At 39.5% G+C, this 27822-nt stretch overlaps 2 protein-coding genes across 2 annotated transcripts in view; one reads left to right on the plus strand and one right to left on the minus strand.

The window, feature by feature from the left end:
* The window catches only part of LOC124116962 (coatomer subunit gamma-2-like), a 52138-nt gene extending 38675 nt beyond the window's left edge, over positions 1–13463 (minus strand). Inside the window, exons 1-5 of the mRNA XM_046478622.2 lie at positions 13310–13463; positions 9355–9404; positions 7796–7876; positions 7352–7423; positions 1495–1574 (exon numbers count right to left, since the gene is read on the minus strand). Of these exons, the coding sequence (XP_046334578.1) occupies positions 1495–1574; positions 7352–7423; positions 7796–7876; positions 9355–9404; positions 13310–13349 (323 nt within the window). The 5' untranslated portion in view covers positions 13350–13463. The remainder of the gene's footprint in view (positions 1–1494; positions 1575–7351; positions 7424–7795; positions 7877–9354; positions 9405–13309) is intronic.
* A 5326-nt stretch (positions 13464–18789) lies between these two features.
* On the plus strand, positions 18790–22544 carry LOC124116964 (dual specificity tyrosine-phosphorylation-regulated kinase 2-like). The gene has a single exon (XM_046478624.2). It carries the CDS (start codon positions 19023–19025, stop codon positions 20742–20744), a length of 1722 nt encoding a protein of 573 aa, XP_046334580.2. The 5' UTR covers positions 18790–19022; the 3' UTR covers positions 20745–22544.
* The last annotated feature ends 5278 nt before the right edge of the window (positions 22545–27822 follow it).

Raw genomic sequence — 27822 nt, forward strand, 5'->3', positions numbered from 1 at the left:
GTACAACAATGAATGTCATTGTACATGAACTTCCCTTTAACTCTTTCAACACCAGTCAACCAGAAGTGTTTACTGCTGGGACACCGAGTTCCCAGAGGCTCTTGTGTGATAAATGAAGCCAACATTTATCAAAGAAAATATCTGCTTGTAAAATATCTTTGCTGCTACATGTTATGCACCATTTGAAAGGTCTGATCCTATGGTTTATAAACATGAAAGTTATGTTTTTCACTTTATTTAAAATAATGCATTTAAAACTTAATTAAGTTTGTTGTAAATAAAAAATGTAAGCTAACACGTTAACGTCCAGATTAAGGACCAAGGAAGCGAAAACTTGACGATTTTCGGCAAATATAAGATTTCATAAAATCCACTTACCTATTTCTGTTTTATTTTCATTGTTTACAACATTGGAAAATCATTTTAAACAGAATTATAAATAGTATCTGTCATCACACATTTCCCGATAACAGCAGCTGTCCGCTCAGTAACATGAAAAAAATACCCCCGTTTTCAAGGCTTTGTATGAATAACACGTTTGTGAAGACTGGCATATGACACATCGCTAGAAAACTTATTCCTTTATCTACAGGCTCATAACATCGCCTGGAATTTTTTCATAGTTATAACAAGTGACTTCATTGGATTAAAATTGGTTTCTAATGACGCTTTCATGCTGAAATCTGCTACAAGGTTTGTCATTGGTAAAATTTGAGCATGTGACCTAAGACAGCCAATCAAATTACAGCTGTGGTACAAAGCTCGTTTTTGATAAATTTCAGAAGTTGACGAAAGATTTTTGTTAAATCGTTTTTTCTGAACGTTTTGAGCAGGAAATCATGATATATATTAAAAATGTGGAACTTTGTGAATGTATCGTGCTAGGTTACGAGCAGTGCCAAATATGTTTCATGCATATACTTTTGCATTAAACAATGTGTCTGAGCCGAGAATTCAAGGTGACAAAACCCGAGATGTCATTTGACTTACAATACACGCAATCGCACTAAAAGATGGAAATATTAACTAAGATGTTTGTTTGACAACTTTAAGATATATTTTTGTTGATTTTATTTATTACTTTGCATAATATATTTAAAGATTTGCTTAAAACATCATTATTTTGCTCTTTGACATGTTCGATGTTGACCGGTTGTCGAAGTGTGTATCAGAGATTTCAATAACACTGCGGGAAATAGTGAGTAATTTTTTTTTAATTCATTGATAAAAAATGATAAATTGAAATGGAATACATATTTCAGACATTGTGAAATGTGATATATTTAATAAATGAATGATATTACAGGTAGGTCCATAAAAATATATACTATTTTTATGTGACTACGGCTTGGCCAGTATATCGGCCTACGGCGTCTGCGGACTCGATGCTTCTTGGTCAGTATACCGGCCTACTGTGTTGAAGGAGTTAATGTAGCTTCATTCAGCTTTGTTGGACAGTCATACTGTAAATACAGAAAGGTCCCAGAGGCATACCTGCTGGTGACAATGATGACATCCTGGGCGATCTGTGACATTTCCTTTATCCCGAGGTACACAAGACGACGCAGTGTGGTCTGCAACAACAACAACAGCACAGATGTCAATACACTACTCTTACCACGCCCACTCATACTGACACTCACACAACATATATTTGAAAAGCAAACCATACAGTACCATAACTAATACTTATGGTTGATGTGTAATTCACATGGACAATACATATACAAATACGAGGAGTGGTTTAAAGGCAAATATAACATGTTGTCGATGTTGGATGTTTGGAGAATAAGCGTAAGTGCTCAAGAGTATTAAATGTACAAAAATTGGAAATTTTAGTATAAATTGTATATTTATATACTTATCCTATCTCAAACTTTGCATTTCTCCTTCCTCTTCGATCCTATGTGGGAACGTGCTTGAATCATGTTTCCAGCTTCTAAAACTAAAAATAGCCAACCAAGGCCCCCTGCATCTCCATGGTTACGTCCAAAAGCTAGGTCAATTATGTGCCTCTCCTGCACGCAGTGCCTGCTTGAACTGACCACATGTGCACCTCTACAAGTTCATTTTCTTTCACAGAGCTTATTAGGCTAGATTAAATAAGATGCGGGGATGGTCGGGTGGGCCTATCGCATGTGAGATAGGATAAGCATATAAATATACAATTTATACTAAAATTTCCAAATTTTTAAACTTATCCTAACTCACTTTGCATTTTGAGACTGACCATATAATCACTGGGATGAATGAGCGTACGAAAGAGCGCGATAGACGTCATGCGAAAATGTGGTGGGGTTTCGAGGTACATAGCTTTGAAAGTCTTCAAGTTGGAGATGAGCCTTAGTTTTAACGTTCTCCCAAGCCCGAGCGTCAGGGATGGGAGATACGAATCGGGATAGTTGAGCGTTGAAGCGGTAGGCGAAGAGGTCTACTTCCAGGGCCCGATAAAGTTGACAAATCCATTAGAACGATTGTGGATGAAGAGACCACTCGGTTGGTGATGGTCTGTCTGATGGGGACGTTGACGTTGGATATCCCAGGAATGTGCCGAGCGCGGACAGGTATGTTGAGGGAGTCGATGAGACGAAAGAAATCGAGAGCAAGTGAGAGTAGGGACATCGACTTCGTGGATCCCATCCTGTTGATGGACCACACCACCGCCGCGTTGTCGGACTGGATCATGAGGGAGGAAGACCGGAGGAGGTCCGACCAATGCGAAATCGCAAGAATTGTTGCCTTGAACTCGAGATTGTTGATGTGAAGGCAACGTTCTTCAGACCACCGCCCTGCTACTTGCCGATCTTCAAAATGTGCTCCCCAACCGACAGTTGAAGCGTGGACGAACAGATGGAGGGACGAATGGCGTCAAGGAGACCCTGTCGCAAACGTTTGACACAACCAGCCACCATTGAAGATGAGCGTGAAGATTGAGCAGTAGAGAAATCAGCGTGTGACAATCGTTGATCTTGATAAAGGGCGCAAAAAACATTGGAGAGGTCGCAAATGAAGTCGACCCCGTACAGTGAGCGCCTGCGCCGATGTTAGGATGCCCAGGAGTTGTTGCCATTGGCGCAGTTGAAGCAGCTGTTTAAGTGGTAACGGTATGAGACGTTGAATCTTCACCCATCGTTCGTGGGGAACGAACATCTGACCTTGCCGAGTGTCGAACAGGGCTCCTTTGAATTAGAGACGTTGAGTGGGAATGAGTTCCGACTTTTGTTCGATGATTAGCCAGGGGAGTTGTCTGAGAAGACGCATTGTGAAGGTGAGTTGTAGACGGAGGAAATTGGCATCTGCGTGAACTTGAATGCAGTCGTCTAGATAATAATCAAACACGATCCCGCGAAGATGTAGGAACTTCGCGATGGGTCGGGTTAGGCGGGTAAAAAGCCACAGGGCCAAAGAAATTCCAAATGGGAGCACCTTCCATTGGTAATGGTGGTCTTGAAAAACGAACCGGAGGAAGTGACGGTGCCCCCTGATGGATGTGAATGTGCAGATAAGCGTCTTGAGATCGAGACTGACCATATAATCACTGGGATAAATGAGCGTACGAAGGAGCACGATAGACGTCATGCGAAAATGTGGTGGGGTTTCGAGTTACGTAGCATTGAAAGTCTTCATGTTGGAGATGAGCCTTAGCTTTAAACTGTCCTTTTTGGGGACAAGAAAAATGGGGGAATAAAACGCGAGGGTGGTGGGAAGTGTGACAAGACATTCGATAGCGTTTTTTGCTAGTAACGTACCTACCGTTTCGATCAATGTTGGTAGCTGCCTGGATGGATACGTTCTCCGGTGGGGATGGAGTGTCGTAGGTGGTGATGCGATCATCGGTAATCGATACCCTTGTTGAAGCATCTGCGTCACGAAAGGTTCTGCAAGCATGGTCAAATTGCTCGCAAAGATCTGGAGTCTTTATACGACAACGAACACTGATCCTGTGAACTGTTGGGTGGGTAGGCAAAGCCGGCAGAAGAGCGATAGTCAGGAAGCCGTGAGTAAGGGTATACGGGACGCTGGTAATGGTCATGGTAGATCGGGTAGGTATCCAATCCTCTATGATGGGCCGCTTAAGTATCCAACCCGTGAGGGTAGCCGTTATTGTGGTAGTCAAAGATGGATGACGGTCACCGTCACTGGAAGACGATCGGGAGCAGGAACAATGACGCTCATGGAAACTCGATCCTGTGAGCGAGAGCGCTGATCCTGGGATTGGGAACGCCGATCCCAGGAGCGGGAGCGCCGATCCTGTGAGCGAGAGCACCGATTCCGGGAGCAGGAATGCCAATCCTTGGAAAGAGAGCGCCAATTATGGGAGCGGGAATGCCGATCTGTCGTCTTGGAGGGTGAACGTTGTACCCAAGTGTGACCATCTAAAATGACCCGAGATGAAGTCGTATCAACCACCGTATCTCTAGCTCCCAGGGGGGATGCAGAGCTAGCCGAATCCAAGAGCAGGACTTTGAAAGGACAGGAGCAATCAGTCGTTGGTATAACGAGAGCAGGACCCGGGTTGGTCAGACAGACCGAGCGCACATCGACCTGCATATCTTCTTGTTGAGTTGTAGACAGGTTGCGAGAGGACGAGTCGTCTGTAAGGAAGCTGTCTGAGAGGGTTTCTTCAGTGACAGAAATTACAGGTTCGACAGGATTGTCTTTAGGCATGATGAGTTGGTACTAGTACTGACTACTAGCTTTGGAATCCCCTGCTTTGGAACGACAATCGACAATAAGACGACGACAACATTGCAGGTAAAGTTTAAAAGCCGAGTTAGTTAGGGAACATCTTCCCGAGGCAAGTGAGTTAACTGACTATAAAAGTCCAGTTTCCACCCTTGCCGAACTAGGCTGGTATTATGGAGTTACATTTTGGCTGGACTAACGAATCTATGCATAGTCCAATCAAAATCGTGCACCGAAATCGAAATTCTAGTTCGTAAACTGTTGTGCAGATTTCGATCGACTGCAGGATTGGAAAGCATGTGCACCGCTAGCTCGTCAACAGATATTTTCTAAATCTTTTCATGCTTTTAATCAAGGTGCTCACATGATTTGATGCACTTCGCGATGTAAGACTTGTTTTATCACAATATAGATCTTGATTATCAATCTTGACTGGGCGCCACAGGTTTTGTTTGAAGCAAATGCAAGTGATACGAGGGGTTGAATCTGATTGGTCAATAGGAGAGGCATAGAAAGGGCATAACTCGTAATAGCCACTGGTGGCGCTACGATCAAGCCCAGGAATTCCAGCCTTGTTCGGCAAGGGTGGAAACTGGACTTTTAATGTCAGTTAACTCTCTTGCCTCGGGAAGATGGTTAGGGAATGACATTCCGCACATCCGGAATCCAGGGTGCACTGTCCCCGACAGTCGCAACATAATGATTGGGGATCCGACGTGGAATATGTATGTCTGAATTCCTTACAAGCAGGATGTTGATTGTCCTTCTTTCCCATTCTAGTTTAGAGGTGCACACGTGGTCAGTTCAAGCAGGCACTGCATGCACGAGAGGCAAGTAATTGACCTAGCTTTTGGACGTAACCATGGAGATGCAGGGGGGCTTGGGGGGCTATTTTTAGTTTTAGGAGCTGGAAACATGATTCAAGCACGTTCCCACATAGGATCAAAGAAGAAGGGAGAAATGCAAAGTTTGATATAGGATAAGTTTAAAATTTTTGGGATTTCCTAATTGACACTTAATTCCTAACTGAAATCAGTTTACTAGCGAATGTAACCCCTTGGATGTTGGCTGTCATGTGAAGCTCATCCAAACAACCATCGTCACGCATTGACGCTGTCCCAAAAGTGGAGCACATAGTGTCCAATTGCATTGTCAGTTTGTGAAATACATTAATACATGATTTTGATAAAATGTTAGTAAAATCTAAACATTTTTTACAATTTGTATACTTATCCTGCATTACTCCTAAATGCATCTATTGTTACCTTATGACAAAGAAGACAGTGCTTTGCAATGGTCCTGGGTGAGAAAAAAGTGTTTTTCCCGTCTCAAGTGCCCTTTTGCAGGACCCATCACCACTGTCAACAGAGGAGCCTGTGGTCAGAAGGATGGATAGGTATATGCAGGTAAGCATCCTGCAAGTTGAGGCTGATCAGGGAATTGAAAGCCCTGATGCTGGTTCTGCTGAAGGTTGTGAGGCGGAAGAAAGGTGGAAACTCCAGGTAGCGCTCGTTGAACAGAGAGAGATTGTGCATCATCCGCATCTTGTCAGAGTCCTTCTTGGGTACAAGTAGGATGGGAGGGTAAAGCCTGGTGTAATGCTGGGGCGTGTACAATCTCTACAGCTCTTTTCTTCAACAAGATGTTTACGTTGGATTTCAGTAGCAGATGTTGTTTCCTTGGATAAGCCCAAGGTGGAGGAGCTGTGGTCAACAGTGGATCTTCAGCTTAGTTCAGAAGGTAGCACAGAACATTGAGTATGAAGGTGTCCTTCAGTACGGACCAGTTCTGCCAAAAGGACAAAATTGGGACAACCCGGGGTGGGAGCTGCCAGTCGGATTGTACAACACTTCAAGGTTTCCCCCTCTCATCCCCACCCCTGCCCTGGAACTTGTGGTTTGCCTCTGCCACGCCCTCTGCCATGAAAGGAATCCTGGTCTTGATCCTTGAGCGAAGATCATCTCAGCCTATAGTTGCCAGACCTGCCTGCTTGTTGGGAAAAACTCTGAGAAACATGCTCCAATGCCTTAAGAGCAGTCTTGTCCCAAGCATAATTAGAGACCTTAGCATTGTGTTTCACCCAGGACCATAGTGAAGCGCTGTCTTTTTTGGCATAAGGTAAGCAATAGATGTATTAAAGAGTAATGCAGGATAAGTGAAAAATATATGAAATATATCCTTGAAGCCAATAGTTGTTCTCAAGACGGGTTGGACTAGGAAAAGAATACTTGTAGAATGTTGTTGCTGCTTCTTCTAAACAATTTGTTTTGTTCCGCTACACAGATATAATATGTTTAGAGCTACAGACTGTTCCATAGTGTTTTACTCAAAGCGTCCCGATTTGGAACATACGCATTAACAACACTGCCATATAAAATGTACATATTGAATATCTTTATTGTTACATGATTTAAAATATAAGCATTTGTATTTGAAGTCAGTTGTCTTCTGAAGTGAACCATATATCAATGGTGTTAGATCCTTATGAAGACACTTTGCTGAATCAAATAAAGTGTTATGCAGATTTTAATCAGGGATCTGTTTGGAAAACACTATTGGACAGCATGTAGCTCTGTAGCGAAGATCAAAATTGTTCATAAAGAGCAGCATAGAGATACGGTCACCGCAGCTAGGAACAGAACTGCATCAAACATGTTTTTCTCACATCTTTAGACTGAAAGAGCTTGGTCATTGCGAAAAAAGCTTCTGTTGCCTCTTTCGATCCAATACTTTCTCCCTGCAAATAAAAGAAATAATGTTACCAAGTAAAGTCCTAAAACAAAGTTGGCAAATTCATCTCACCATGCTAACAAAACAACATCAAGGATCAGAAAATTTTTTGGATTGTAGCTCACTGATTTTCTTTTCTGTATGTAACCTGAACAATCCTATAATCATAAGACTCAAGCAGCTCTGAAAATGTTTAGGCCAGAATAGCTGGAAATACTTAAGGAAGGTTGTCAGCTTTTATCAACAATTCTGTGCAGGCCCCCAAGCATTCGTTCAAATAATCAGAATTTGTATCATAGAAACATGATAAGACATGACTGAATACATATAAACAACCAGCTTTGATACTGATAATGATATGTTTAATGTCTTGACTGACCTGATTGATCAGATAAAGGAGCTTTGTGAGGATGTGGCCACATTTACGTGGGTTGATTGGAGTTTCATTAAACATCCGAGCCTGAAAAACAGAAATATAAACATCCAATCAAGACGAAAGTAATCCATATTATTCATTTATATATTGTCAATACAAAAGATATGACATTACGGAACATTTCAACAGAGTAATATTACTGATCAGGGTCCATATTCAAAAAGATTATGTAGTCAAGTCTTGTTAATACGACACTCGGCTTTATCTAACACAAATGATAGGAACCAATTAAATCAGTGATATTTAGACCTGTTGTGTTCAGCTTTAGAGGTTGCATGATTAGAAAACATATTCCGCTAACAACGTAACATAACAATATGAATATTTCATTTTTGTTATTATTTGTTTGTATCGTTATCTATCGTGTAGTTGTCCAATTTTCAATCACGAACGTTGATAGAACTTAATTTTGTTTATCCGACATTCTGGTTTAATCCGACATAATCATATGCAACCAATCATGTCAGATTAGCAGGACTTGATTGTATGTGAAACTGCCTATAATAATTCCTCACTAAGATTTTTAAGAGCAACTTTCAGTTAAGTCCTAAGCATATCTAAAGTAAATTATGTGCTATTAACACAAATATTGATACTCTTTGACTGTGGAGGAATAAATTGGAGGGAACATTACATATCATGTGTTGTGTCATGTTGCGCGACAGGCAGTGATGTGAAGAGGTGACCTTGATGACCTGAGGTCACCTGTTTATTTCATATAGATAAATAAATTTCAATCAATTACCGTTTACTGTGAAAAGAAATGGAATTAAAAAAAACCAATGAATTTTGCTAATTTTCAAAAAATGTTACTTTTTAATGTGATTTACCAGATTTATTACACATTGAGGCAGTGTTCCCGTTTACCGGTAATTACCAGTTTCCTACCGGTAAAATTAGGCTTGGACCAGTAATTCATGTGACTGCCAGTCCCTGTGGACCGGCAAATAAAGTACCTAATAATTCTTTGTATATGAACAAAACATCGGCAATATTCATGTAAATATATTCTTCGAATGAAGTCAGCTTGTCTGTTACAATCAGGGTTTCCCCTTGTCTATTTTTAGTTATTTCTTCAAGGTTAAATATATATTTGTTGCGACTTTGTCTCGAAATATTCAAACAAAAAAAGAGAAAATTGTGGCTGAAATTTGAAAGGCAAAGCCAAAATGTTGAAACACTTTGGTCTACAACAAACGACTGGTAACATTGATGAACCAAATATTACAGTCTGTTACGAGTGCGCTTCGGAATTTAAAAATTAGAATAGCCCATCCCTTGTGTCTGAATGTCATGCATTGTATATGAACAACAAAACTGCAAAATTCAACTTGTCCCAAAGTCTAACATACCAGGTGAGGAAACTTGGAGTGGGCATGATACTTCTGCACCCTGTAGTCATAATAATCAATTTTTGTTTCCATTGTAATCACTCAATTAGTTGATTTATCATGACAGATAATGGCATAACTGAGAAAAACATTTCAATTTCCAAAACATACCTCTTGCAAAACAGTGCTCTTTTCCAGATTGCCGAATGGATTCCCTCCACCTGAAATGAATTGCAAAATAAAAATGCCTGATTATTTAAATTGGAAAAGACATAGTTTATTCATTCTAGCCAATGTATCCAACAACAGAATACCAAAGGGCTGACAGCAGGAAGTCACAAGCATGAATAACGTTCACACGATGTAAACTACATTCCCCACATTGAATAATAGACTGTAGAACAAATTAAGTACAAATTACTTATAAAAAACATAAAACAGATTGAATTCTCCTCAATGAACTCTCTGATCTCAACAACAACGTCCCTTCACAGTTTCCCGTGTTATAACTTGTACTTATGCTTAAGAATAAATTTCACATGCACTGGAAAAGTTTCATCAGTCAACTTCAGTGTATGCATGATCAGAGCGTTTTGTATGTATATCTACACAGTTTTTTCCAGGGCTCTTGTAAACATGGTGAAACAATTTCCAATCAATATTTTTTACCCAACTTTTGAGACCTATAGTGTTAGTGCGATATTGTAGAGTGTGATAGCGAGGGATCACTGTAAGTTAACCTGCAGTCTTTTGTTTCAAATGAGTAAGCTTGTGAAGGATAGAGTAGCCTCCCTTTGCTTCATTAGCACTTTATCTACAATAAACAATTTACAATGCCAGTACCGCACATGTCAGATCATGTCACAGCTAGCGGTCTATTTAAGTTTCTTCAGCGGTGGGGACAAATTTAAAAGGGAGGCGGAGCCAAATTCTGAAAATTCAAATGAATCTATATCGGCCAAGAATAAGAAGTATGACGAGTGTAAACGAAAACGAACATTCATCGCTGAGTGGAAAGACCATGACACGGCAGAAGTCATGAAGTGCACCATCTGTTTCAAGAACCCAAACATACAAGCTTGCAATCGAATACGACCTTTTATTGTTGGATGTTCAAATTTCAGAATTGAATATTTGAAAAGTCTCAATACATCAGGTGTACACTAACATTTTACTGAATTTATTAGTTTGATTTTGAGCAAGTACATTTTAAAATGTGGCAAGTAAGAATGTTGGTCATACTTGCCCTTGGTAAAGTAACATTTTTCATAAATTTTAAACCCCTGAACTTAGCTTTTTTTGCCATTCTAATCTTTTCAAAGTAGAAAGCTACATTTTTTATAACATTGTTATGTAAAGATAATAGCAGTGGCACCCTTCAGACATAATTGAACACAAGGCCTACTTGCATCAATCATACTTTCTAACTCAAAAAAGCAGAGCTGTGTAAATGACTTCAGATGAAAAGTATCTAGTAATTGGACAATGCAATTCCCGCTTCAGATACAGGAATGGGCAAGGTTGGCCACATAATGGGATCATGTGTTAACTACTTTCTCATTGGCTGCTCGATTACTGCTTTTTCCTAAAGCCGAAAGTTGTCATGTTGTGAGTTTGTATCCTTGACCTGTTGAAGATAGTATTCCTTATGCCAATTAGTCCCACAATATGGCTGAAGGAGTCGTTGCCAGCACAGGTACTACAGATAGGTACGTTTCTGTATACAGAAATGTACCCTAGCCACAATCAGAATACAGAAAGGTACCCAGTACCCTAAACGACGGAAAGTCCATATTCCTCAACCTGAAACTGGTTGATGTTGTCGTTCTGGTCTGCCTGATGAAGAGTGCATGCTTGTTAATGCTGTGCATCGAGGAATATTAGAGTAATGTATTTATGTCACTGTGTATGCTCGTTTGTTATACGACATGCTGGAATGTATCTCATATAATAGCAAGACAGTTCAGATCTATTTATGGAAAGGAAATATACTAATACAACAGGTTCTGCCATGTTGAATTTAACTGCAGTTTGGCAACCGTGATGTGCCGTATATGTAAGCACTCAAGGAGCCAGTTAAGCGCATTGCACAATACGGCCTGCAGCAGAATGGACCCATCCTTGGGTGCCTTTCTGTATTCGGATTTTAGCAAGGGTACATTTCAGTATACAGAAACGTAAATGGGGTGCATATCTGTACTATCTGTGTCGACAATGACCCCCTCAGCCACAATATGGTGTTGAAAATGCTTGACAGGATAGTTTATTTTACGTGATTAATCCCCTTCTAAAATTGTGAGCAAGACATAGGTTGGATCCTGGATCACATGTCCTAGATTTATCTCTGGATAACTTGTGTGAGAAAGCCAGAACCCATCCTGGCTCTTGGCTAGATAACTTGAGGATACACAAGTGATTATTTACCACAGGGTTAGAAATTAACACTAGCCCGCTAGCACAGGGCTAGTTCAGATTCCTGTTGGCTAGTAGCCTGCAACCTCGGGGTATCGCGGTACTTGTCATGTACGCTAAACGGAACAAAATGCACTCACTAAACTTTATGTTTATTCGTGTTCTCTGTATCAGATATCATTCATGTTATCAAACAATGCATATTTTACTGATAAAAGTTCATTATTTACATTAGTAGCTCCGAGTAAAAGCCGGGCCTCGCGCTCAGTTTGACAAGGGAGAGAACTCCATCGTATAGCGGTACAGAGAAAAGTTGTGTATGGAGGTCCGAATTGGACAAAAAGAGGACATAATTCTACCAACCACTTGATATGATCATGCCAGACATCAGTGATTTGTCCGGACAAGTGCAAAGACAGCACAAGTAAAATTCTAAATGTGTTATCAGCAATAGGTATTCAATGCATATTTACCGAAAAGTAAGAGAAAAATATTTTTATAAGTCAACATCAAAATATCAGAAATGATATTTTAAGATTGTTTAAAAAAAATTGGATGACAATAATTTGTCACAAAATGTTAAAATGTTAAAAGTCAACAATAAATATATAAAAAGCACTCCTAGTATGCCCAAAGTATGTATTTATCTTTTGGTTACTAGTGAAGAACGTATTTCTAAGTTTGGCATTATGGCCCTTATGATCTCCCAATAGTTTCTGGGCACAGAGCGGGAAAAATTGTGCGGACTACGTAACTTCCGTTACCTCATAAGACACCATGAATATGCAGATGATCTAGTTCGGGTCGATAGAGAAAGTTTACTTTGGGAACTACGGGTTATATCGTTGGCCATTGATAGATGGAGGTAAGGCAATATTACAAAAGATGCCAGAAATATGTATCAACGCATTAATAACTCCTAACTTACAGCAGACGGAACATTCCGAGGAAATTGAAATTGTTTACGAAGTGTGCACTTCCTGGTTACTGATTTGCATTAATAGACAGCTGCCAAGAGGCGTGTGAACTATCGGAAATCACAAATGCCGCGATACGATGAATGCCGCGGTACCATGGGGTCCGAGTATACCTTCCCCACTGTTTTGACATTACAAGGGCATTTTATCTTTTCCTGGGCTAGTAAAGCTTTGAGTTGGGAAATTCTCACGCATTCATATAAAATGTAGATAAAAATATAATTTTTCAAAATACATGCTCTCTAAGGCCATTAAAATGGTCTTAAAATCATTGAAAACCAGTTTTCGCCGGGGGGCTTCACCCCCCTGCACCCCCTAACAGGGTTTAGCCCTAGACCCAGGGGGGGTTGCAGCCCCTGCACCCTGGCTTCTCACTCATTCAGACATCCAGGGGTTGACAGCTATGAGGTATCATATGGACTAGTCGAATTTTAGGGTTTTGCTATAGGCCTATGTTATCATTATAAGGACTAGTGGATGAAAACTGTTTGTTTCTAACGCTGATATATCTTCAAAATGCATATAATATATCTTCAAAATGTGACGGAGATACATAATGTTGTAACTGCTTCCGGGGACAAATATCATATTATTCAGTAGTTATCAGCAATAACATTAGCCGATGGGCCGGCGGATGGGGTCCGACAGTCAAGACATGATCCAACATCAAGAGTCTTGGCTACAATAACATATAGATCTACCTTAAAACATACATATAGTAAATTAATATCACTCACCATCTTCTTCTTCTTTCTTGTCTCTCTTAAGCATATGCATCGTTAGTTTTCTTTGCTATTTCAACTTAAATAGATCTATATAACAAAACAGTGTGACTTCCACATACACAGATTCCACGTCACTTTGATCTATAATGCGCATGTCGAAAATGACTTCCTGTCGGTGGTAGGGAGTAATCATTGTGTAAATGTGCATTCAACGTGATCACTGCAAGACCGCTCTATGTGGAACCACGAGCTAATATTACATTAAGACAATGACATATAACGACGACGCCATAGGATATTGAGAAGCAGGAGTTCATATACATAAACAGATGCCAGACAGTCCATTACCAAGAGACTAAGCACATACATAAAGATCTAACGAGTCCTTGAGGAGACTGAACAAAAGGTCTTCTTCCCTTTGACCACGAACTCGGAGTCTAGAAACTTGCATATTGTACATCAATAATACTATTACTAAAATTAATTAAATGTTTATAGGGTGAATCAAGGAAAGAAAACAAACTTAAGTAATAAAAAATACGTTGTTTATTTGCATTAAATAAAGTATTTAAGTGTAACTCCATTGCATATTTAGCGGAATCATCCCCACCCTCACAAAACGAGCCATCAACCTTTCTTCTGATGACCCCAAACCTGAGATCGAACGCCTCCGCCAAGTCTTCACCCACCTCAACAATTATCCACCCAATCTCGTCGACAAAGTCATCTCCTTTGGACTCCACCCCACGCCCAGATCTGCGACCCTTAAACAAGAATCAGCGCCCTCCCATTCATAGGAAAAGCCTCCCACATCATCAGCCGCCTCCTCGAACAGTAAGCCAATATTGACACCTACTTCAAAAGTTCTACATCCCTCAATACCCTACTAAGAGCCAACGGCAGGAGCACAACCAAACCTAAACATACCAGGTGAGCCTAAAGGTGTAATTTATAAAATTGACTGCAACTGTGGACAATCTGATGTAGGTGAAACAGCGGGCCCATCAACACCAGAATCAAAGAGCACAAAACCTCAACCATCAAATCAGACAGCAAATCAACAATCTCGGACCATATCAGCAACTGCCCTAATGACAATATCAACTGGCACAACGTCCAAATCCTCTCCAACAACTTCCATGATTTTACAAAAAGGAAACTAACAGAAGCAGTCCACATTCGCCGCCACAAGCCATCAATCAACAGATATCAAGGCTATTTCATCCCATCCGCCTACTATGAACTCATTAAGCAATAATCACTACACCTATACAAACTTATCTTGTTTAATTGGCTTCATGTCCCATTGGTTTCCACCTTTGTGTTCTCTGTCCGTCATGTTGTGGCAGTATTATCCTTCTGTTGTCATTACTTACTCTTGTTATCCCACTCATGTATGGAATTGTTGTTACTGTTAACCCTCTACTGTTAATCCTCCACCTACCATATATAGTCTGTACAATGTTCCTCATTCATTCTTGCTTGACAACAGTATAAGGATCTATCTATACCGAAACGTCGCCTTTACAGTATTAAAGAAGTTGTTGTCCATAGATTGTGTCTACTTTGTTATATTTAGCGTATTTAAACAAAAACTGTTTAAGCCAATACTTTCGCATTTTGATGCTACTTTGTAAAAGGAAATTATTAAGGACTTGTGGTACGAACTTACGTATACATCCATTTCATCTACATCTATTATGATGTTTGATTATGGTTCAATAAAGGATTGACGTAACTCATGCTGAGTCACATTGAGATAACGTTGTTTTTCTTAGCCAAGGATGTTGAAATACTGTTTGTTTTATTTAATTAAAAAGACATGAATAGGTGAGTGTAGTTTGGTTAAACGCTGCTTTGAACAGTATTTCAGTTATATTACGGCGTGTCAGCTGGGTGTGGGATGTCTTTACATCATATATATACGTGTGTGTGTGTGTGTGTGTGTGTGTGTGTGTGTGTGTGTGTGTGTGTGTGTTTCTGGCGCGCCCAAGGGACGCAAATCTGTAAACGAATTGCGGTGCTTTAGACGATTGGGGCCGTGCCTGTATGCAAAATGAATGGGTTAACTCGAAAATTAGATGACCATTAAGACAAAAAGGTTGAAAACATTATGATATAATGCTTATATTGACTCGTTAGGGAAGAGAATATATGGATGAAAACTTCTTTATTATGATGAACACAACGTTTCGGAGTATATGCTTACTCCTTCATCAGGTGAATGAATGCCATGATACTTACTTTTGAGATTTAACGTGCGCTTTCCGGCTGATGCGTATTTCGCACACGGGCCCGGCCAGGCCATTTAATGTGTTTCCGAAAGGGGCGAAAGTGGTCTGTGCAACCCAAGAGGGGGGGTTTAGGGGTTGCTTATATAGAATTTGGGAATTTTGAGATTTGGAATAGATGCCGATGGGATTGGGGAGGAGAACTAAGGGAGCTGGGTATGGTGGATGTTTTTTTGTTTATGTGATTTTGATTTGGTAGGTTATTGTATTTTTAGATGCGTTTTATTAGTTCCGTTTTTATTAAGAATACGCCTAAGGCCTTGAAGTTTTCTAGTTTATTTTGTGGGTTTAGTATTGCTTCTAGAGTTAGAGCCTTGTTTAGATTGAGGGTGGTTTGTAATGCGGTTCGATGTGTTAGGTAGTGTGTGCAGTGGATGAGTGCGTGTTCTGGGGTTTGTGGTTGTTTGCAGTGTGTTACCTGTAGTGTGTTTTTAAAAAATTTTTTAGGTGGTTATTTAGGTTGGTGTGTCCTGTTTGGAGTTTAGTGATTACTCTGTCGATTTTTTTGGATGGATGGAGAATTTTTGGTTTGGTTAGTGGTTTGCTGAGCACTTTTTTGATTTGGCTATTTGAGTTTAGATATAGGTTATGCCCTTTTTTGTGATTTTTTGCTTGTTTACACTTTTAATTTCTGATTTTGAGATGGGTAAGTTTAAGCTTATTTCTGGGATTTTGAGGGATAGTTTAGCTGCTTTATCGGCGTTTTCATTACCGTATATTCCTACGTGGGCGGGTATCCACAAGAAGGTTATTTGTTTGCCTGCCTTAGTTAGGTCGTTGGAGCTTTTAAGTATTTGATTTATTAATTTAGGTCGGTTTTTGGTATTTTTGTTTTGGAGGGCTTGCAGTCAACTTAGGGAGTCGGTAAGTAATAGGATTTTTTTGTGTTTTTTTGGAATGCCATGAGGCAGAGAGCATATATATGTACATGTAAGGACAACAAAATTAGTAAGATAACAAAAGGTGGAAAATAACAAAGGGTAGAAACTAACAAGGGAAGCCAACAGATGATTGGCGCTGATGGGTGATTAGCAATACACAATGGAAGCCAACACTTTACAGTAATTAGCGCTGATAGTATGGAAGCCAGTATTTAAGTTATCATAGGTAAATAATAGGCAATGGACGAGGCTCTAAATTATTAGTGTATATTACACACTGGCGGACCCAGTAGTGTTAGGAAGAGGGGCGTGTGCATGGTACATGGGACTGGGCTTCTCCACAAAACCTGTCCCATGTACAATCAGTTGAATTACTTACCTGGTCCTGCAGTGACGAGACGCATGGGTGCATTGCTTACACAGCTAGTTTTCAATGTGCTACTGGGTATTCCCGTAGACCTGCTTTCTTTTCATTCAAGAGTGACACTACCTAGGACGCATACTGATATATATGTATATATGCGTATATATATATGTGTGTGTGTGTGTGTGTGTGTGTGTGTGTGTGTGTGTGTGTTATAGTACTTAAACTACACATGCTTGTCTTGGCATTGTGTTGATTGCAGATACCTTTCCTCTTCACAAACTCGTGTCAATATCTGAACTTTTAGTAATCGTAAAATATGAAGCAAATATATTTCAGTCGGCTCCATTAACATAATAGCGGCCCCTATGACATAGTGTTACAATATTTAACAATGTATCGGTTGAGTTCGAAAACCTGAATAGACTAGTGCTTCATTGCGAGAAAAACAGTTAGAGCTGATTTAAGTTACACATCTGACATAGTGTGGGATGCGAAATGGAGGTTAATTAAAGTGAGAACTTCGCGTGATGGTGAAAGTAGCAAGTCTGTCGTGTGAATAAATTATCAAGCCTAGCTGCGTATGGATGAACGATCAATACAGACAAACACTAGCTTGATGGCACAGAGAAGTTGGCTGCTGTTCTGTACATGTTAAATCAGTATGAGCATTGTTTTTCACCGTTTCTATGTGTGTGGCAGTACACAAAACTGTATACTCCGCGTCGGCAAGCCTGTAAATGAGTATCGACCTGTCTGTGTAGGCATGCAGACCCAACATTGTATACTGTGATGCCCAAAACGTCTTGAGTGTGTACACAACCATGGCGACAATAAATATATAACATTATATTCACGAGAAAACTGGCGTCATATGTACATTATATATAAAGTACACCCAAGCCCGTGCTAAAGTTGACGAATCGATACAGTGCAAGTGAGAACCAAAGCAGTGAGCATTGTCTTAGCTGTAGACATGCACCTGATGTTCTCCGACGCCGCCTGTGTTACATATTCACTTTTATGTATATACACTTGTGTACAGCAGGTCGATAACCCACAGTAACGATCATCAGCACAGACCCGAGCTAAGTCTGGCGTTGTTTCACAGATAATAATATAAGAGCATTATTCCTTATACATGACGATTTATGTCGGCGAGTGAAAGGCGCTTAATTACCTACCCATATCCATGCATGCATGATGCACTGCTGGAATACATTTCTGCAGTTTTTGGTGGCAATTAAGTGTTAATAATGAACAGTTTTAACTTTTTTTAAACAAAACTAAACAAGGCAGATTCATTGGTTGTTGGTATTTCGTGTTATGTAACGTTCATTGTTCGTAGGTTGCACTACCCTTTTTTAGCAACACTGTGTTTAGTAAATTTATTTATGCCTTGACAAGACTTAGTGTTATTGATATTGTTAGGTATAAGGAACAGTCACTAATGTAATACTAAAATAATGTTTACAATAACACGAATCCATAATATATATATATGCCCAAATGACTGCCTTAAACAACTACACACTTCAGGAACAGCGTAACCAAGATGAAATATAATCTGTACTCCCAAAGAAAACTTGACACCAGTGATTAATTATTCCTATTTTGATCACTTGTCTGTACATATGTAATAAAGCCTTTGTGAATCAATCGGATCTTATTTGGCCCAACGTAAATATTGATTTTACATGTCATCTGTATTAGAAGGACAATACGGTACTGACACAACAATGGGATATTAATGTAAATTAATATCAGTTGTAATGTATGATTTGTAAATATGAATAAACCTCTGTATTACAACCGTTCGGCGAAACTGAATAACACCTCGTCGAGTAGGTAAGGCAAGTTATGTTTCCTCAGCTTATTACGTGACATGACATGCGCTGTTTTGAGTATGTTATATCCCCCGACCACAGCTTTGTTGACTCACGTGACCGCAGTTTCCATGACGTCACGCACATGACGTCTCGCCAACCAGGGTCTCACTTGGCAACCGGAGTCCATTCTTCCTTTCGAAAAATAGCAACACTCTGTTGTGGAAATTAGTCCGTCAAATCGGACCATAATTTGCAGTTTCGGACGTAAATCGGCATTTTGGACAACGATTTATCACAATGACACTGGGGATGTAGCGGTATCAGACTTTCCGTTGTGTAACGGGTCGTTTCAATGGAAGAATGTCCATACGGGTCATCCCTCAGCCAAGTCAAAGGACTCGCTCTATGCTAACAACGGGAGATATGTTCACCACACACAACGCAATCATTGACCCTGCGACTCATCATCTCCCAGCTATAACCGCCAACCAAACAGTCGGAGGTGGGCCACATGTGAGTAGCGGAGGGGTAAAGGTACAGCAAATGTATGAAAATAAAAACCTCCCTGACAAACGAGAGATCCAATATGGCGGCGACCGCGGAGAACAAACCGATCATCCCCATCAGTCTACCGGTCATACTCAATCCCTCCCGTCCGTACCTCCACGGCCAAGCTCGAGCGGAGGAAGTGTCACGAGTAAAGGCGGGTCGGCAGCACGTAGAGGTAACTGTATGAGCCCTGAAACTGCAATGAAGCAATACATGCATAAACTCAGTTCATTTGAACATCATGAAATTTTTAATTACTCTCAAATATTTTTCGTGGGCCAAAATGCAAAGAAAAGACAAGGGGTTATTGGAGGTGCAAATAACAATGGATATGATGATGAAAATGGTTCATACATTCATGTCCCACATGATCATATATCTTATCGCTATGAAGTGCTGAGAGTCATAGGAAAAGGTAGTTTTGGTCAGGTTGTCAAAGTCTATGATCACAAGCAAGGACAACATGTTGCATTGAAAATGGTCAGAAATGAGAAAAGATTTCACCGCCAAGCTAAAGAAGAAATTAGAATATTAGAACATTTGAAGAAACAAGATAAGGATAATACTATGAACATTGTCCACATGTATGAAGAATTCACCTTCAGAAATCACACATGTATCACATTTGAACTGCTGAGTATGAACTTGTATGAGCTAATAAAGAAGAACAAATTCCAGGGATTCAGTTTGCAGCTTGTACGCAAATTTGCACACTCCATATTGCAATGTCTAGATGCTTTGTACAAGAACCGTATCATTCACTGTGATCTCAAACCAGAAAACATTCTCTTGAAACAACAAGGCAGAAGTGGCATCAAGGTTATTGATTTTGGATCTAGCTGCTATGAGCATCAGAGAATATATACTTACATACAGTCAAGGTTTTACAGAGCACCAGAAGTGATATTGGGTGCCAAGTATGGCATGCCGATCGATATGTGGAGCTTGGGGTGTATCCTTGCAGAATTGCTAACTGGATACCCACTGTTTCCTGGTGAAGATGAAGGCGACCAGCTAGCTTGCATTATTGAGCTTCAAGGCATGCCACCACAAAAACTCCTGGATGGGTCAAAAAGGGCTCGCAATTTCATCAGTTCCAAGGGATATCCTCGATACTGCACAGTGACCACATTACCAAATGGAAGCACTACACTCCATGGGGGTAGATCTCGCAGAGGTAAAGAAAGAAAGCCTCCAGGAACTAAAGATATTGTCTCTGCTTTAAAAGGTTGTGATGATCCAATGTTTTTGGACTTCCTCAAACGTAGTTTGGATTGGGACCCAGCTACAAGAATGACACCAGGCCAAGCACTGAGACATGCTTGGTTAAGACGTCGCCTACCAAAGCCGCCTCCGTCAAATGATAACAGGTTGGACTCCGGAGCTCGACGAAATTCATCAGGGAACCGAAGCTCGGTCCAGAAACTTGCCAACACCACAGTTACAACGAGTGGCAAGTCAAGGCAGATAGGCCTACCAGATGATGTCATTAACACTAGAACAAAACTGCCACAAATTGGATCAACATTATAGATTTTAATTACAGAAGAGTCAGGATACAGTGTTGTGTCATGATTAATAAAGGTTGAAACCTAAGCCGTCCATTGCTGCTTGAAGCTTCAGTGTGATAAAATCTTCACAAGCCAAATTCCTTAAGGCATATCACGGTGCAAGATCTTTTAACTTTTAATCATGTGTAATAGTTGTGAAGAAACTTTACAAATAGTCTGAGATCTGTTTGAATTTGTGGAACACCAAGGATACAACAAGGATGAACCGTCTGCAACAAGTATCAGTGTCAAAAAGCATGATATGTATTGTTTTCATGCACTCACAGGAAGTACAGTTTGTGCACCAACAGTTTGTTTCAACATGGTTTTCTTTTAAGTTGTGATAAAGCTTCATGGAAGTGAGTTTTATTTTTACCAGCCAATATCTGTGATGTGACTAAATGCAATATTATCAGGGTCCAGATGGTTGATAATTCATGTGTGTGGAACAAGCTATCTTTTCTTACCAATGGTTTCAGTGCCCAAGTTGAAAACCACAAGTAGACTTGTAACTGACAATTTATCTAAATTCTTTATCCTGTGATTAAGGACACATTAAGTATAGTGACATGCACTATGTGATTAGTCAGTGTAAGAACATCACCAACGTGCAGCAGTTTGTTACTTGAGTATCAAAATTTGGTATAGTTAGTGCATAATGTAATTAAGTGGAACCAGGTTGTCAAGTGTTACTGCACTTTCCTTCCTTTAGCCTACTGCAATGCACAATCGAAAGGTGTCTCAAGATCAAAATGTGATATCACTACTAAACTAGGTCACTTATTTTACAATCCCATCATTTCCAGTGTGTGCTACTTGTGTTGATTATTGTTGTTTGAAGTGGTTGAATGCTCTGTGTATAATATTAAGTCAGCTGTTAATGGCTCATTGTAAATATATGACATAGTTATATCCTTGTACAGTTTTAATATAACACATATTATTATCATGATGAATGAAACTGGATTTTAGTCTGATTTGTATTTTAGGAGTGATAACTCTTTTTAGATTGTCAATAAAATATTTTTAACTGAAGTGTAAAACAAGTTTAACTCAATTAAATCAGTAAGAACACTAATGGTATGTCTTGTTCTGAAGTAAGTGCTTATCTAATGTGTGATTTGTTTTACTGGTTTTATTCAGACAACCATTTTGATAACTGTGAATGTTTTTATTGGGCATTTATTTTTTTATGTGATTCCTCTAGTGTGAAGATTAGATATGGTTACTTTCTAATATGTTATTATTGTCTCTTTCACTTTATGTATGTTCCATTTCAAAACCAGAGTTTGAGCTATGAGTGTAGATCATAATGAAATTTTAAGTTTCGTTTGCTCCAGGTTATTGGTTAACTTTGAAGTGGAATGAACCTACAAGTAAGGTATATATTTGTTTTGAATACATCAAGAAAGTTTGCCAGGTATTGTCAGCATAATCAACAACACTTAGATTAATGAACTATATCTATATCTTATTCAGTTTATTGATAAACAAACAACAACAGTCATTAAAGTTTCTCTGTCAATTTTGTTTCTTTGGACATGTTCAAATTGATTCATCAGGGTTCTCATATGAAAGCTTTTATTTAAGTTGGTGTCCAAGAAAGAGAAGGGTAGCAGTGGGACAGAAAATGACGAGGTAAAGGACTACATCAGTGAGCAACTTTTTGTAATGAGTTTATGAAAAACTCTCATGGTCAGGCCCAATGGAAACATTCATAAAGTCTTCACTGATATTGTGAACTCATATCACTGATTGTCGTATTAAAATTATTTTTCAAGGACTCTCTTTTACCATTCTGTCACAATTTTATTATGACCATTACATGGTTGAAAGAATATTATTTATATGTCTACCTTATGTTTAATAGAGAAATATAAACAAATCGGTGGCAATTTGTAGTTTTCTGTTCAGACTTGTTAGATGTCTACACTATGGTTGAGAAAACATGACAATAACGTGTGGAATGTTGGTGCATAGGTGTTACAATGATCCGAGACTACACACACCCAAAGGATTTGGGGGCAGAATTATAAATGAGGAAGGAAGTGGTATTAGTTGATACTTAGGTCAACAGCATGGTTTGTTACTTGCTAACAACCACTGACATGATATGGCTGGAATGGCAGAAGCTTCAAACAACATTCACTCGCTCATTGAGGCTCTACAAGTGTTACAGTGACAAGATCCTAGGTGTAATCCAATAACATTCTGTATCGCTGATTCTGCTATCCATGGTTCAAAATTTAAGTTGATGTATGAGACCATATTTAAATTGATAGGGCTCATCACTGAATTAGAAAATATCTAGTGAACGTTTTAAATTTGACTAAAGCTTCAGCGACCTGAAGATTTTGTATACAAGTATGTAATTCAATGTAATCACTATCTATACTGTGCCAAAATAAGTTTTGCAAAACTGTATTTTGTATGTACACCAAGTAAACTGAAAGGTCTTTCTCTGGTACAAAATTTAAGTTGATCAACATGATCAAGAGTGTCATGTTTATGACATCATAATTGAAGAGTGGTGTTATGTTGTGCTAAAATGATATGAGTTCTCAAAGATGTGTATTGTTAAACTTACACTAATTTGGATTCAACTTTGCGAAATAATATAATATTTTGATGGTTAATATCCCCCAAAGTAGTTCAGTGGGGTGTTGTTTTATGGTGGAAAGTGCATAGTTTCCAGACTGTAACTTGCTACAAGTGATTGCAAACCTATTAGAATATTGGTAATATTGTAATTTTCCCATTACCATGAACACAAGTTGGACTTGGTTCAAATGAGGGAAGGGTCTCTTTTTTTCTTTTCTTTTTTTTTTTGATCATTAGACTTTCTAATATTTTGTGTTCAATCTTGCACAGATATCAGTCAGCTGTAAACTGGTGCTTTTTGCAGTTTTGGAGAAAAAAAACCCCAAACGTTTCTTGTTTCCATGACAACAAATTGAACTTACGTTTTAATCAATGAAAGGTTCATTAACAGATCATAACCTACAGCTCCCAGTGATTTCACAGTAACACCAGTCAACTGGCATCATCATCATCATCATCAGTGCTTGATTCAGTGTTACTGACCGTCCCAGACTGCTTTTGTGGACAGGGGCTGGAGTCTTACACGCATTAGAACCCAACACATATACCATTCAGTTCCTTAACTTTTATTGACCATTGTTGATATATTTGACATATTTGATACGAGTGAGAATCTATTTAGCAACCCATGCTTGCTGTAAAAGGCGACTATGCTTGTCGTAAGAGGCAACTAATGGGATCGGGTGGTTAGGCTAGCTGACTTGGTTGATGCATGTCATCGATCCCAATTGCGTGGATCGATGTTGATGATGTCAATCACTGGATTGTCTGGTCCAGACTCGATTATTTACTGACCGCCATCATATAGCTAGAATATTGCTGAGTGCGGTGTTAAACAACAAACCAACCATCAACCAACATTCAAAATCATCCTTCATACTTATTTAAGTTTGTAGGACGTAATCACCAGTGTAAGCTAACCAGCTTCAGTGGCATTGCTATATGTATAACTCACTCACTCACTCAATGGCAGAGAGATTAGGCCTGAAAAGATTATTAGATTCTCATCCATTTTTTAGAAAACGTGAGGAAGGGGAAATTTTTTTTTTTTCTATTTCTGAATCCAACAAACTTTACTCTCAACAAGGAAACAGAAATGCTTTAAGTCACAGGAATTGTTCACAACTTCACATAAGCAACAGCCAGTCAACATATCCATAAATAATAAGACTGACTAGAGTGCAATCATTTGATTTACAATCCAAATTCGCTAGGATCAACTTCAGAAAGTTCATGTTTCTGTTTTCCAATGCCAACCTGAATGTATGCAGGTAACCATTTGTGTCATCAATTGGTTGTGAATGTTACCACTTCCAAATTTGTTAAACACTTCAAATAGGGAAATGTCTTCTGGACAGACATTTCTGTAAATCTATGGCACTTGTAATTAACAAGTTGAACATTTCTGAACTTGCTGCATTGTTTTGCATTGATTAACAGCTAATTATAACATACCAAAGGAAGCACTCCTACTATGTCCATTTGACACTAGGAACTGCTTTTCGAAACAAACCCCATTTCATCATTATGCAGCATTGTTTTGCTGCCTCTGTGATGTTATTTGATTGTAACAGCATGGTAACCGATGACCTCAATGGTCAGCATAGCATTCATTTAGGCGAGTGTATCAGATTTGCAGAGTAAAAATGTCCCCAACATTAATTGTTATTGTGCATACACATTAATATTGCATTTTACATTTCATAATGATGCTAGGATTTTTCCAGAGGCAAAGTATTAGGTCCCATACACATACAACTTGAGCATGGAGGAAAATAATTTACTCTGTCAGTGACATGGGATTCTATGTGTTTGAATGATCAAAACCAGTTCAATGTGAAGCCAGTGGCTCCTTGATTATTAAAACTCGCCACTTCTTCTTTTTTTAGTTTTCATGGTAACGACTTTGATTGAAAATGGCGTCAGTGCTCGTTTCTGGAGCAAATCTTGAAACATACAATATTTCTTCACCAAACTTGGCACATAGCTGGGTCACGTGGTAAGCTGGTGCCTTTTGATAGTTTGGCATTTTTTTAATATTTAGTTTTCATGTTTCCATAGCAATTATTTTGACTTTGACTGAAAAAGGCAGTAATGCTTGTTTCTGAAACAGATCTTGAGAACCATACAATATGTCTTCACCAAACTTGGCATATAGATAGATCTAGTGATGAACTGGTGCCTTTTGACAGTTTGGAATTTTTTCATAATGTTTTCCTTGGCAGGAAACTGGACTTTGGCTCAAATACATGTAGCATTTGTTTCCGGAGCATCACCAGTTCTCAGAAACCTTTTGCACATTCTACAAAAAGATCCATGCAGGGTTGTCTGTGAACCATTACCATAATTACCTAATTGAGATGTACGAGGGGTGTTCATTAAAGATTTCCCCTGACCCACTTCCAATGGACCTAGTGGAATGAAACTTGGCATAGGTATTAGTCTTTCTCCACATAGGAACCACCAAGAGTTACACACTTCTCCCATCGTTTTATGCAACTATGGAGACCTCGCTTGTAAAAGCCCTCATTTTGCGTCTCAAACCAGGACTTGACTTCAGAAATCAGTGTTTCATCATCTGTGAAACGTTTTCCCTTCAAAAATGACTTCATGGTTGGAAAGAGGTGGAAGTCTGATGGTGAAGGTCAGGAGAGTAAGGATGATGTGGAAGGATTTCATAGCCACGGACCGCGCTTCTGTCTGGGCAACATGAGAGTTATGTACTGGAGCATTGTCTTGCAGGAGACGGGCACCCTTGGTCAGCATGCCACACCTCTTAAGCTTGATAGCGTACTGCAATCCCGCAGCAGTGAAGCATAATAAGCTCCTGTAATTGTGGTACCCTTTGCCAAGAAATCCATCATCACTACTCCGTGCTGGTCCCAAAATACCGTGAGCATGACCTTGCCTGCAGAGAGTTGGACACGTGCCTTCTTTGGGGGTGGTGACTCCACATGCTTCCATTGCACCGACTGAACTTTAGTCTCAGGATCATAGTGATGGACCCATGTTTCATCCTGTGTTATAAGTCTGTCAAAAAAGTTTGCCTGGTTTTATTGGCACATGTCCAAAAGATCCTTTGAGCAATTGACTCGTTCCTGCTTTTGGAAAGGTGTGAGCAACCTGGGAATCCATCGTGCAGACACCTTATGCATGTTCAAATTGTCATGGATGATTTTTTCCACAGACCCTACACTGATCTTGACATCTTGTGCTAACTGGCAAACAATTATACGTCGGTCTGCCAAAATGGCGGTCTCCACTTGATGGATAGTGTGTCCTCATCAATGGCTGAATGGGGGCGACCAGGAATGGCAGCTGTTTCCACAGATGTCCGACCACACTTGAACTGGCAATGCCAGTGTTTAACAACGTCATACGATTTGGCATCTTCCCCATAAGTTGCTTTCATTCCATCGAAAGTTTCTTTTGGTGTGCGACCTTTCAAATATAAAAACCTAATCACTGCTCGGTATTCTACTGGCTCCATTGTCACACCCTACTCGATCATAACACCTGTAAAAGTGGTAAGATTAATAGTTCGGTGCTGCAAATACAGACATAACCCATAGATACATGTATCATTACACATGTAAAATATTTCAACCAAATATGATAACCCTAAGTGGTTTAGGGGAAATCTTTAATGAACACCCCTCGTATTACCAGTTGACTTGAAATTTAGAGACCAGCCTGGTCAAGTGTATACAATGCTCAGTAGAGTCAAATCAAGGAAAGGCCTAGAACTTGTAAGTTTTGATGAACACAAAATTGTTGTAAACAAAAAAACATTGGATGAGATGACTAGAATGCGGAATAAAAGACTTCACCTGGACACACAAACCCCCCCCCCCCCCCCCCCCCCCCCCCCCCCCCCCCCCCCCACCCACACACACACACACAACACACACAACACACCCCATAGAGAACAGTCATGGTGATGGATTCAAGGTGCCTCACTTGAATGTTCCATCACTCAATGCCCATTTTGAAGATGTGAAGAATGATAAGTTTGTGGGTGTGGTTCATGTTTTGTGTTTCACAGAAACTCACATCAATGATTATAGGGAAAGACACCTCCAATGATATGAAGACAGTACACATGGTATTGCTGTGTTTGTGTTTCAAGAACAGTGTCCAGCTATGTGTTCTCGCAGTATTGGATACATTTCCTTTCTCGTTAGCAAGTTCTGCATTGCTTGTGTGTATGTTCCTCCGAAAGTGTCCTGGTCAGGGTTGTCACATTCACTTTCTGATTTCATGTAGAAACTTCAGAATCTCTCCCGTCAGTATGAATGTGAACATATCCTAGTTACTGGAGATTTCATCTGTGATCTGAGTGAAAAACTGAAATTTGGATGTTGATATATTTTACATTAAAAAATATGAGTGAGAATCTATCATTCAAAATCATCCTTCATACTTATTTAAGTTTGTAGACCGTAATCACCAGTGTAAGC

The sequence above is a fragment of the Haliotis rufescens genome, unplaced genomic scaffold (assembly GCF_023055435.1).
Source record: "Haliotis rufescens isolate VD_foot unplaced genomic scaffold, xgHalRufe1.0.p SCAF_22, whole genome shotgun sequence".
Lineage (NCBI taxonomy): Eukaryota > Metazoa > Mollusca > Gastropoda > Lepetellida > Haliotidae > Haliotis > Haliotis rufescens.